The following is a 13,298-nucleotide window of genomic DNA, read 5'->3' on the forward strand; positions in this document are numbered from 1 at the left end:
TCATTATGTTTATTTGTAGATATCGTGACTAGCCGAATAAGTTGCTTGGCCCCCTGAGGAAGCTTAATATATATAGCGAAACGGAGAGCCCCGTAGGGCAAGATATTAAAAAGCTAAGTAACATTAAATACTATTTCTAATGTCCGATATTGAAAAATAGATGTCAGATATTGAATAACAAATGAGCAGAGTTTTTTAAGACCAAGGATTAAAACGGAGTCCAAAAAATGCTGACGTTTAAGTACATGATACACAACAACGCCTAGCTAGGACTTATGAGGTCTTTTCTCTGCTTGAAAGAAAAAGAAAAATAAAAAATAAAAAATAAGAAGATACTATTTTATATATAAAAAAAGATAGATACCATTTAATAGTTTGATTAGTAATCCAAGAAATGTTCAGCTTATGATTGCTAGTGTAGACACCACTACAATAGCCCATATGGATGAAGGGGTCACCTATATATGTGGGTACAGTAGGATTTGGTCAGTTTTAGGTCCCCTTCTCTACAGTCTACTGCATTGACCACTACACTACTCCAGTGACTTGCTTGCTGATCTAATAGAACTGGCTATAACATCTGAGGCTGTCATAGAGGCTGGTAAGTACTGTTTTTATTCCCATCTTTGGAGGGTAGGAGGGGTCAGTGACCACTGGAGAATAAGGGAGGGGGGGGGGGGCGGAATCTTCCCTGATTCTCTCCAGTGGTCATCTATTTTGTGCCATATTCGTTCTAAAAACAGGTCTAAATCAAAGCGTTGAAGTTTATCCCTAGCCGTTTTCATTTTGTTCCATTAATGGCTTTAAAATATCCAAGTGTTAGGAACGCCCTAAACCCGCCCTAATCCCACCCCCAAAACACCCCCGACGTGCCCCAGATGAATTGCTTAGGTAAACGTCTGCAAAGTAGGTTTCGAAAATACTGATTTGGATGTTTTCAGAAGAAATTTGGCCAAATGTTGCTTTATGACACTTTTTGGATAATTTTCTCTTTCGAGAATGAGTTCAATGTCTCCTTTTGTGGTATCAATCTCCCACATTTTAGCTGTTCTTCAGGAATTCTCCAAAAGAGGTTGGTACTAGCTTTCTTGACGCAAGTAGCATCCTTGGTATGCTTTTGGGGGTGTTAGGAAAGGCTATCTTTGGCTGCTTATCCAGATGTAGTTCACGTCCTGAAAGAATTAAATCGCATTCACCCACCAGTGCAGGCTATTTGTTCAGAGTGGAGTCTAAATTTGGTTTTGAAGTATTGGGGCTTCTGCCATTTGACACTCAAGAATGCAATGTTTAAAGACCTCACGCTTAGACAATTTTTCTTTTGACTATAGACTCAGCTTGGAGGGTTTACGAGGTACAGTTGCTGTCTTATAGAGATCCTTTTCTCCATTTTACTGAAGTAGGAGTATTCATTAGAATGGTTCCCTCCTTTCTACTGAAGGTGTCTTCATTCGGATCAGTCTCTTGTTCTTCCTCCTTTCTCAAAGAGCATTGTAGAGATAAATTTAAGATCTTGCATTAACTGAATGTTTGTCGAACACTCGTGAGATATACTTAGAGGATACTAATGACTTTTGGAGGTCGGATGGATGATTTGCCCTTTTCAGGGTATAGAGTGCCTCTAGGTTGACAAGGGGGCTACTTTGTCAGCCTATATCTTGCCATCAAGCAGCCTCCCAAGGGCTTGCAAGCCTATTCCATGAGTAATGTGGCAACTTCGTGGGTAGAATTGCATGCTGTGGCTTCCATTGAACATTTGCAAGGCAGTAACATGGTCATCTCTGCACACCATTAAAGACATAGACTTGATATAGTGCTGAGATCAGAAGGCACATTTGGGGTACAAGCCCTTCTAGTAGGAGTTTGGGGATCCCACTCAACATTAATGATGGCTTTGATATATCCCGGTAGTTTTGGACTGGTCTAGTGGGGACACTAAAAGGAAGGAGAAATTATGTCTTACCTGCTAAGCAGCCTATGTTGTTCACTCAAAGTGCTGCTGTTATTTTCTTATGCTCTACTTGTAAATAGTTGAGTGTTCGTGTTCAGAAAATGGGTTTATTCTACATTTCTGGTATTTCTTTAAACAAAGCATACTAATAGGATAAGGGGGGATCTAGAAATTGTTATCGAAATATTGAAGCGCTCAAGCTGCATGGAGTCCTTATAGGACAGAGCGCTCAGTGCTGTTTGTCTCTGTCTCCATCTACTGGGTGACGGTCATAACCATCAGGTTCTGGACTGGTCTGGTAGGACTAAGGGAAAGAAAATTAGCAAGTAGGATCTAATTTCACTATATGGGTGACACCAAAACAGAAATTTCCTTCACCTCAAAGCTAATTGCAACCCTTTTCAACATTGCAGAACCAGCCTAATCAATCATTTTTCTTTTGAAGTCTTAGGTGAGAAAATATAGTTCCTCAGCAGACTGTTTACAGACACAGGTGCCATTACTATCTGGAAGAAGAAAATATTTTGATATGTCTAAATACTGGTTTGTTCTGTCCCTCAGATGAAGCAGATGATGATGATGACCCTGAATACAACTTCCTGGAGGACTTGGATGAGCCAGACACAGAGGACTTTCGAAATGACCGAGCTGTGAGAATCACTAGTGAGTCTGCACCCTCCTCACATCTCTGGTTCCATCTACTTAGGTTGCTGTGGACAGCTTCTCTGGGGCAGAGTAGGAGATCAGTGGCTTGCAGCAAGTGAGGTATCACGTCTTGTCAAGAAGCTCTTTCTCATTTCTTCATGAGACAGCTCCCGCTGTTCATGGCTATGTTTCATCTTATTTAAAGAAACTCATCCCAGAGGAATGTGGGAATAGCCTAATGGTTAACGCAGTGGGCTGAGAACCAGGGAAGCTACTCCTGGTGACCTCAGACAAGTCATTTTACCCTCAATTTCCTCAGGTACAAACTTAGCTTGTATGGAAAGGCAAGTTAAAGAGCAGGTGGTAGAGCCCTCACTTGTGTACCTGAAGTCTCTCCAAAAGTTAGCGCATCATGCAGCGTGATTGAAAGGATGCTGCCTTAGGCTCTAAGGGCATAGTTTTCTAATGCGATACACGTCTGTTCTGTTCTACAGAGAAGGAGGTGAATGAACTCATGGAGGAACTATTCGAGACAGTAAGTGTGAAGACACAGCTAGACCCTCTGATGCATTGATAGGTCTGATTGTTTGATTGGTGCACCGGTTTGGGGGGTCTTCCCTTTTGACTGATCTGTTTGGAGGACATGAATAAACAGTGGACAATTTAAAAAATGTGAATCTCTTTAAAATTAAAACTTGTGTCATATTTGCTGCTTGCTACCTGATTGCAGGTGGGGGAAGGGGGGAGACAAGGAGGGTGTGTCTCTCTTGCCATATTTAGCATAACTGCTTTTATTTTCTGTCAGTTCCAAGATGAGATGGGCTTCTCCAACATGGATGATGATGGGCAGGAGGATGAAGACAGCAGCCCGGAGAGCCACTCCACCTTTAACACCCCGCAGGCTATTCGGTAGGTAGGATGCTCTAATCTGGTGTAACAGAAGTTGTATCATTGAGAGCCGTTGGTACCGACTGGTTCAGACAGAGAGAGTGGAACTCTGGGGCAGAGGAAACTTGAGAGCAGCAGCACCTCCTAAGCTATGGGGCAGCCGAGCTCTAGACACAGCTCTGTTTGTTTGGGAAAGGAGGCAGAGAAAAGGCTGAGGGTCTGCACATGATTCCCTCTTCAGTGGAGCTTTTCTGGAGGGGGTTACTGACCCATCAGCGACAGTCTGCATGGGGGATTTGGGCTTTCTTACTCTCTTTTGCCCTCTCTGACTGGAATAGTTAAAGTTCTGAAGAAAGGATGAAAAGCTTACTGTTTTTTTAGCGTATATTGTTAATTATGGATGACTGTGTTGGGTAAAGAGCAGTGTGACATGCAGTTACCTATGGCTGGTGGTGGAGCTGTCAGAGAGTCTGTTACATTACGTCAGGCTGTAATGCCATGCTCTTAACGCAGACGTCTAGCTTTATCTAGGCTTGTAGTTCATGTTTGGCCCACCTGAGAGTAAAACAATCAGCGTATAGCCTTTGCTGCTCTCTGAGAGCTAATTTATTATTAAAATATCCATTCCTCCTCCCCGAGGAGCCAGACACAGCTCAGGTTCAATGTTCAATTTATTTTTTTGAACAGGCTTTTGGGCCTTCTGTTAAGGCTCTTTGATTTTAGGGCATTCTGCTTGGCTCTGACAGTTTGCATGAGTTACCTGAAGCATTTAACTGCTATACTTTGGAATGATTGATCTTTGGTAAGAATGGTCTTTGACTTTTTTTGGCGTTCCTTTCAATTTTTATGTATTTGAATTTGTTGTTAGCCTGTATGACCTGTATACAGAAATAGTGGGATATCAAAACTTTATTTAACATAAACATATACCACTAAATTAAAACTACATCTCAGCGGAGTACAGAGAAAATAAAAATATAATCGTGGGGAGGGAAATATAAATAAAGGCATCAAAAGATTAATCTGGGACAAAACAAGCCACTACAGGTTACAATATCACAGGCAGGAAAGTGAATGGGAGAGGAAGACACAAGGGGGAGGGCAGATCCTCAGTACCCAAGCGACATGTCCCAGCTGCAAAAAAAAAAAAAAGGGGGGGGGGAGACTGAAGAAAAGCAGTTCAGATTTACTCTCTTAGCTTAACCTTTTGATAGTGTTTGTATGATTTTAGAAAACAGAAGTGTGAAACGGTGATTGACGTTTCTGGTATCAGGGTGTGTGAGCACCTTAACTTCGGTTCTTGTGCTCCCTGACAGATACCCAACTGCCATTTATTTATTTGAGCATATTTAATATACTGCTATGGCTTTCACATAGGCATAAAGGACTAGATTCTATATATCATACCTGCTTCTTGGAGCAACTGGTCCAAGAACCAACAAGAAGGGGAGCTATTTTATATCTAGTTCTTAGTGTAATGTACGAGAGGTAACGGCGTTGGATCCACAGTGATAATAACATGATTAAATTTGAGCTATCTGGAGTGAAGGCACTAAAGAAATTACTTTAGCAGCATTCAGTTTTTGAAAGGGTGGCTATGACAAAATGAGGAAAATGGTTAGAGCCAAAAGAACATCCTTCAAAGAATGGAAAAAGGATCCGAATGAAGAAATAAGAAGCAACGTAAGCAGTGTCAAGCTAGATGCAAAGCACTGATAAGGAAGACTAAAAGAGAATATGAACAAAAACTTACCATGGAGACAAAAACTCATAGTAACATCTTTTCAGGTGAAGCAGGAGCAAACAGGGAGGACAAGGCCATAGCAGAGAGGTTGAATTCTTTGCTTTGCTCTTTATGGAAGAAGATGTAAGAGATCTACCAGTACTGGAAATGGTTTTCAAGGGTGGCAGCGTAGAGGAACTGAAAGAAGTCTCGGTGAACCTGGAAGACGTACTGAGCCAAATTGACAAGAGTGATAAATCACCTGGACCGGATGGCATACGTGTATCCCAGGGTACTGAAAGAACTCAGACAAGAAATTGCTGCTCTGTTGTCAATGATCTTTAACCTGTTCTTAAAATCATTCGTAATACTTGAAGATTAGAGGGTGGCCAACGTAACACCAATTTTTTTAAAAGGTGATCCTGGAAATTACAGACCGGTAAGCTTGACTTAATTGCTGGGGAAAATAGTGAAAACTATTATTAAGAATAAAATTATGGAACATGTAGACAAACATGGTTTAAAGGGACAGAATCAGCATGGGTTCAGCTAAGGGAAGTCTTGCCTTACCAATTTGCTTCATTTCGTTGAAGATGTGGATAAAGGTGAGCTGGTTGATGTAGTGTATCTAGAAAATTAAAAAGTTGTTGGCTAGGAGGCAATGTCCTTTTGTGGATTAGGAATTGCTTATTGTACAGAAAACAGAGGGTAGGGTTAAATGGCCATTTTTCTGAATGGAGGAGGGTGAATAGTGGAGTGCCGCAGGGATCTGTACTGGGACCAGTGCTATTTAACATATTTATAAATGATCTGGAAAATGGAACAACGAGTGAGATGATTAAATTTGCAGATGAGACAGAAACATGTGGATTGTGAAAAATTGCAGGAAGAACTTAGGAAACTGGAAGACTGGGCATCCAAAAGGCAGATGAAATTTAATGTGGACAAATGCAAAGTGATGCATATTGGGAAGAATAATCCGAATCATAGTTACCTATTACTAGGGTCCACTTAGGAGTCAGCGCTCAAGAAAAGATCTATCGTATTTTTCGGACTATAAGACGCACTTTTTTCCCCCAAAATTTGGGAGGAAAATGGGGGGTGCGTCTTATAGTCCGAAGGTAGACTTCTTACGCGATCTTCCCTGGTGGTCTAGTGACGTCGGGGCAGGAAAGACCCTCCTCTTTCCTGCCCAGCGCGCTGCTCTCCATCCTCCTGTATGCAGCCTGACGGTCTCGGCGAGATTCAAAATGGCCGCCGAGACTTCAATTCTCGGCGGCCATTTTGAATCTCGCCGAGACCGTCAGGCAGCAATGCATACAGGAGGATGGAGAGCAGCGCGCTGGGCAGGAAAGAGGGGGCTCTTTCCTGCCCCGACGTCACTAGACCACCAGGGAAGATCGCGTGAGTAGGAAGAAGTGGTGACAGGGCCGGGGGGAGGGCGGGATTCGGACAAGACGCACCGGAGCACCTAGGTTTTAGAGTTGGGAAAAAGGAAAAAAATTTTTTTCCTATTTCCCTCCTCTAAAACCTAGGTGCGTCTTATGGTCTGGTGCGTCTTATAGTCCGAAAAATACGGTAGGTGTCATTGTAGACAATTTGCTGAAATCTTCTGCCCAGTGTGCGGAGGCGGCATAAAAAAAACAAACGGTGCTAGGAATTATTAGGAAAGGGATGCAAAAATAAGACCAAGAATATTATAATGCTTCTGTATCACTCCATGTTGCAACCTCACCTTGAGTACTGTGTTCAATTCTGGTCACCGTATCTCAAAAAAGATACAGTGGAATTATAAAAGGGGATGGAACTCCTCCCGTATGAGGAAAGGCTAGAGGTTAGGGCTGTTCAGCTTGGAAAAGAGATGGCTGAGGGGGGGGGGGGGGGGGGGGGGGATGATATTGAGGTCTATAAAACCCTGAGTGGCGTAGATTGGGTAAAAGTGAATCGATTATTCACTCATTTCAAAAAGTACAAAGACCTGAGGACACACAATGAAATTACATGGAAATACTTTTAAAACAAATAGGAGGAAATATTCTTTCACTCAAAGAATAGTTTATCCCTGGAACACGCTGCTGGAGGATATGGTAACAGCAGTTAGTGTATCTGGGTTTAAAAAAGGTTTGGACAAATTCCTGGAGGAAAAAGTCCATAGTCTGTTACTGAGACAGACATGGGGAAGCCACTGCTTGTCCTGGGACTGGTAGCATGGATTGGTGCTACTAATTGGGTTTCTGCCAGGTACTTGTGACCTGGCTTGGCCACTGCTGGAAGCAGGATACTGGGCTAGACGGAGCATTGGTCTGACCCAGTATGGCTTTTCTTATGCTCTTAATTTGGTGCCAAAATGAAATTTCCCTAAGTGCATTCTATAAAGCATGCCTTAATTTAGGTGTACTTTATAGAATAAGCCTAAATTTCCACATGGCATATAGAATACAGCGCGTGGCCATGACAGCACCTAACTCTAGGCACGACCATTTACGCCAGTTTACACTTGGTCTAAATACCAACGCCTAAGTTAGGCACAGAGCAGGCGTATTCTATAACCCTGTGCGTAGTTTTCCAACAACCGGTCCATTCCTTAGCCATGCCCCCTTTTCAGCAGCACACACACTAGAATTTATGTGCACTGTTTTGCAGAATACGCTTAGTGGATAGTGTACATAAATTCTAATTTGTGATCAACTTGTTAACTAAGTTATGCGCATTGTTATGGAATATGCTTCGATTTCTGTGCAGAAATGTTGGCATGATGTATAGAATCCGGCAGAAAGCATTTAACAATGGTTCCACTAGACTCCTTTAGGGTACAGGAGAAAGGGGGCTCTTTGATGTGCTGAAGGCTTGCCTCTCTTCCTGAGCTCCAGCAATTCAGATATAGGGACTGCACATCCCTTGCTGGTGTGCATTAGTTTGAACTGCTTTTCTTTTCACTGGCTTTCCATTTTCATTTGTTTCTGCATCATGTGTCCTGAGTAGCAGATGACTCTGCAAATGTAAATCCTTGATTTGTGCAGATTCTTTTTTCCACTCCAGGCCCTCCCCTCTCCTTCCAGTGAGGTCTGGTCAGACTGGGAGGACGTGCCAATCTGCACACAGTGTAGCCAGGACCAGATGGGATGATTGGATGGGCTTGTTCACACTGTTACCAGACATTGCAAGGAGGTGAAATGCAACTAATATGTTGTTCACTCTGGCAGTGGCGTGCCTAGCGTACTTGACACTCTGAGCTGATTATTTTTAACCCCCCCCCCCCCCCCCCAAACACACACACACACACACACACACAATAAAATGAGATAAATGATCAGAAAAGAAACAGACAGTGAACCTTTTCTTTTATTGAAACTTGCATATGTAATCATCCTGCCAGTAAAAACAAACATAAAATCACTACTAGCTTTTTTTTTTATTTGAAAAATAATTTTTATTAAACACTCCATCAATGGTATCATACATACACTCAGCTAACCTGCTGCGCAGTTGTACAAAGTGAACTTCAATTCAACCAGTTTCAAAACATAAGTGATTTTCTCCCCTACCTCCCTATAAATCACTACTAGCTTTTCAAGCAGCTTAAAATAGGAATGGAGATTTCTGTCTTTTGCTTTTGTTTATAATTACAAAGATTTTAGAAATTCTTTAAAAACTTTACTTTTTCAAAGTTATATGTCAATTCAATTGTACTTTTCCCCTTTTTAATTAAGCTGTATTTTATGTAATTCCTAGATATATATTCTAGTTTCTTTTAATTGTTAACTGCTGTAAATAAGAGTAACGTGTGTTACGTTTAAATGTAAGCTCTCCTGGAGACAGGAAAATGCATACTGTACCAAAATCCAAAATCTAGTACTAGGCCTACTGGCAATAAAAAACACAGCAAATGCCACTTGTGACCTACAGAGAAATTCTACCATACCATAAGCAATAGAACTTCTACGAGTCACACAAGGGTGTACCTAGGAAAAGGCAGCATCTTAAACATTGCAGTGATCTAATTTAAAATGAAACCAGCCAAAATAGTACAGATCACATCGATCCTGCATAGTCAATGCCGACAGAAAACCATTTCTTTTTCATAGACACAAATTAAAAATAGAAATATGTAGAGAAAATTTAAACTGAAGCCCCTAGAAGCCAGACTCTGCATACAACGCAACACCACAGAAGCAAAAACAGTGATAATGATGATGTATGCATGCCCCCTAGTACTGTGCAGAACCTAAAACTATCCAATACCAATCACCACTTTACAAATGAAACAAATATGGAAAATAAGATACCATTTTATTGGACTAATATATTTAGCTTTCAGAGACCAAAACCTCTTTCCTCAGGTCAGTACACTATACTGCTGTTACAGTATCCTGTCCTGACATGAGGAAAGGGGGTTTTGGTCGTCAAAAGTTAGTCATAATGTATTAAAATTAGTCCAATAAAAAGATTACCTTATTTCCATTTTCTGTTTATAAACATTTAGTAACACAACTACAGTACTATTTTATCCTAAAGCAAAAAAAAAAAAAATGGTTAGTGCAGCAAACTTTGATCCTGGTGAACTGGATTTGATTCCCACTTAACCTCCATTGCCCCAGGTATAAATAAGTACCTGTATATACTATGTAAACTGACCACAGAAAGGCGGTATGTCAAGTCCCATTTCCCTTTCCCTATTTGAGAGTCTGCATGGAATGTTGCTAGTGGAGGAGTAGCCTAGTGGTTAGTGCAGTGGACTTTGATTCTGGGGAACTGGATTTGATTCCCACTTAACCCTCCATTGCCCCAGGTACAAATAAGTACCTGTATGTACTATGTAAACCTGAATGTAGTTGCAAAAACCACAGAAAGACGGTATATCAAGTCCCATTCCCTTTCCCTTTCCATCCAGCATCTGCCCCCTCTCTCTGCCCCTTCCCTTCCAGCGTCTGCCCTTTCTCCTTTCTGTCCAGCGTCTGCCCTTTCTCTCTCTCCCATCCAGCATCTTCCTCCCTCCATCCAGCACCTGCCCTTTTCCTCCCTTCCATCAGCGTCCGCCTCCGCTCTGTCCCCTCCACCCATGTACCCTCTTTCTCTCTCATCCAGCGCTGTTGGCTCCCCCTCTCTCCTTTTCACATTTTATGGTTTCTCCCCCCCCCCCCCCCCATGCAGCTCCTGCTCCAAACTACTAACAGCAGCAGCAGCAATAAAATGTAAAAAAAAAAAGCCAAGGCAGAATTTAAATAAAACAAATAATTAAGATCACGGAGCTTAATTACCTGTGGCTGCTGGCTCTGCTCTGTACCTGGCTGGAAGTGACCTCAAAGGGGTGAGGGCAGAGACCCCACGATCCATCTACATATTTACCGCCGCTGCCACTGCTACAGTTCTCCGGCAGACTGGCAGTGACGGTGGCCCGGTGGGGGTCGAGTGAAAATTGCAGGAAGATGGCAGCAAGGGACGGAGAGAGAAGCCACCTGGAAGAGGCATCACGCAGCAGCCCAGCGAGGGTGGAGGTGTTGCAGGAAGGCATCGAGGAATGGAGAAAGAGGAGCCGCTGGCCGCAGAACAAGTTTAAGGTTTAGGGGAAGGTAGGGACCGAAGGAGCAGCAGGAGCAGAACTCTCCCTTTTAATCTGCACCCAGGGTGGTCCACCTCTACCATCCCGCTCTCAGTAAACCTCTGCACTCTGGCTAATACTGTTTCTTTAGCACTTTTTATACTGGGATACGTACCCCAAGTACTTGAACAGGTGTGTTAATGGAGAGGCAAAAGGAGTTACTGTTACCCCGAGGTCCTTTTTAGTAATCCCTCCTTTCCCCTTGCCTATTTCTTAGGCAGCTTATCTGCTGGATGTATTATCTTTCCTATCATAATTTGTAGTTCTTTTCCTTTCTGATATTGGTTTTAATGATTGTAAACCGCTGATATCTGCTAGTTAGCATTAGGGTTTAGCAATTCTTAAACTATAGACGTGAATAAAGGGTAAAGGGTCATGGATTTGATATACACCCTTTCTGAGGTACAAAAGCGGTTTACATTTATTATATGCAGGTACTTTCTCTGACCCTAGTAGTCTCACAATCTAAGTTCTTGTTCCTGGGGCAGTGGAGGGTTAAGTGACTTGGCCAGGGTCACAAGGAGCTGCAGTGGGAATTGAACCCAGTTCCCCAGGATGAAAGAATAGGCGTGTCAAGATGGCGGACTGATTGGAGGACGCTCTGCGAGTCTCTGAATCTTTCCTTGGAGGATTCCTAAGTTTCTTTATTATTCTGTTAAATATGCCGCACACCAAGCAGAAAGGAGTAGTCAAGGGTTTACCGACGACAACTTCCAAAACTGCTTTAATTCAGATGACACTCGATAGATATACCACCTGTACTCCACGACAGACCGGTTTGAGTCAAAGTCCCGCAGTGGGAGACAGTGGATTGCCATTCTCACAGGGAACAGTAACAACATTATCCTCACCGGAGATTAATCCGCCGCCCTGCCCCGCAGGACTCAGAAGCGAGTTGGACCTCCTGGAGACGTCCGAAGTTGGCGCATCAGGAAATTCTGCCGCCGGAGCTCAAACTGAGAAGACCAGGGAATTAAACAACGTGGAACCTAAAAGTCCCGGGGCGGTAACCCTAGACTCTATCTGGAAGGCAATTCAAGCTCTAACCACAACGGTAGCTCAAATGGCTCACGAGACATCTACAATTGTGAGTAAATTGGACTCTTTAACATCCGCTTTGGAGACTTTTAAAAACGAATCGGAGCAAACAAATAAAGCTGTTCAACAGGAACTCTCTACGTTAAAAGTAAAAACAGATACACTTGTTAAAGATAAACTGATGATTCACCATAAAATAGAGAAGTTTGAAAATTATAATAGACGTTTGAACCTAAGATTGTTGAATTTCCCCAGATCTCCCGAAATGACTGCGTTGGTTCTGTTCAAAAAATATCTGGTTGATAATCTCCAATACTCTCCTGACCTTATTCCCCCAGTTAATAAAATTTATTACCTACCAGATTCAAAAAGAGGAGAGAAATTGAAGGAATCCCAGGGTTTACAAAATCTTACTGCTTTTTTAGAACAATCCGTTATTGAAGTTCTTGAAAGAAGGACATTGCTTGTTTCGTTAATCTTTGAGCAAGATCTAAATTCAATCTTGAAATTGTTCTTCAAAAACTCTACAAAAACTTTTCTTGGAGACAGAATATGGATCTATCCAGATGTGGTGAAGACTACACAAGATAGAAGGAAAGCTTTTTTGACTCTTAGAGATGAGACACGAATGTTGGGAGCAAGATTTATATTATCATATCCATGTAAATGTTTAGCAAATTACTTAGATAAAAAAATATGTTGTTTTTTTTTGAGCCAGAGCAATTGAAAGTTTTCTTAGAAATGAAAAAAGCAACCAGATAGTTTCTGAGTATAAAGAAAAGGCTGGATTAAGGTTAAATTAAAGTGAAGTTAACCAGGACATCTATGTAATGATAATTTCCTTGTTTTCTTAGTTTTCCACTATTGTTTCTTAACGCCCTAACTAGAATGATTGGGTGGCCTAAGAAAGAGTTATAATTTTTCTTATTTTTTATTCCTCTTAGATTTTAAGAGGTATTTTTTCCTTTAACTTTGGTTATATGTGCTCTATGTTGCTTTAACAAGATTGAAATGCTTGTAATATATTTTGAAATGATAAAATATATATATAAAAAAAAGAAATGAACCCAGTTCCCCAGGTTGTTAGCTCACTTCACTAACTACTAGGTGGCTACTCGGTGGCATGCCTAGATCCCTGCTGGGCTGGCTCATAGTGATTCAAATGTGTATTTAATTTTCTTTCTTGTAAATTTATAGTGGACTCTTGACTTAACAATATAGCCTATTTAGTTCCTTTTATCTTGCTGCACCATATGCCTGGAATAGACTTCCTGAGCCTGTATGTCAAACTCCATCTTTGGCCGTTGTAGAAATATGCTGTCACTTGCTCTCAGTGAAATACAGGCCAAGGGCTCAGGCTTACAGCTAAGAGCTAGGCCTCTAAAAAATCATAAGACTTTTTCACTGTAGCAAGTGCTGAAATGAGGTAATTGAGAACTGACAGGGGAGGGGGAAAT

The 13,298-nt window shown here is 41.8% G+C and overlaps 1 protein-coding gene across 4 annotated transcripts in view; it reads left to right on the forward strand.

Annotated features, from left to right (window-relative positions):
* The window catches only part of LOC115457632 (GON-4-like protein), a 98,867-nt gene that overhangs the window by 45,608 nt on the left and 39,961 nt on the right, over nt 1-13,298 (forward strand). For all 4 annotated transcript variants that reach the window (XM_030187137.1, XM_030187134.1, XM_030187133.1 and 1 more), the window contains exons 11-13: nt 2,510-2,611; nt 3,088-3,128; nt 3,399-3,502. In XM_030187137.1, coding sequence (XP_030042997.1) covers nt 2,510-2,611; nt 3,088-3,128; nt 3,399-3,502 — 247 coding nt within the window. The remainder of the gene's footprint in view (nt 1-2,509; nt 2,612-3,087; nt 3,129-3,398; nt 3,503-13,298) is intronic.

Source organism: Microcaecilia unicolor, chromosome 14 (assembly GCF_901765095.1).
Source record: "Microcaecilia unicolor chromosome 14, aMicUni1.1, whole genome shotgun sequence".
Classification (NCBI taxonomy): Eukaryota; Metazoa; Chordata; class Amphibia; order Gymnophiona; family Siphonopidae; genus Microcaecilia; species Microcaecilia unicolor.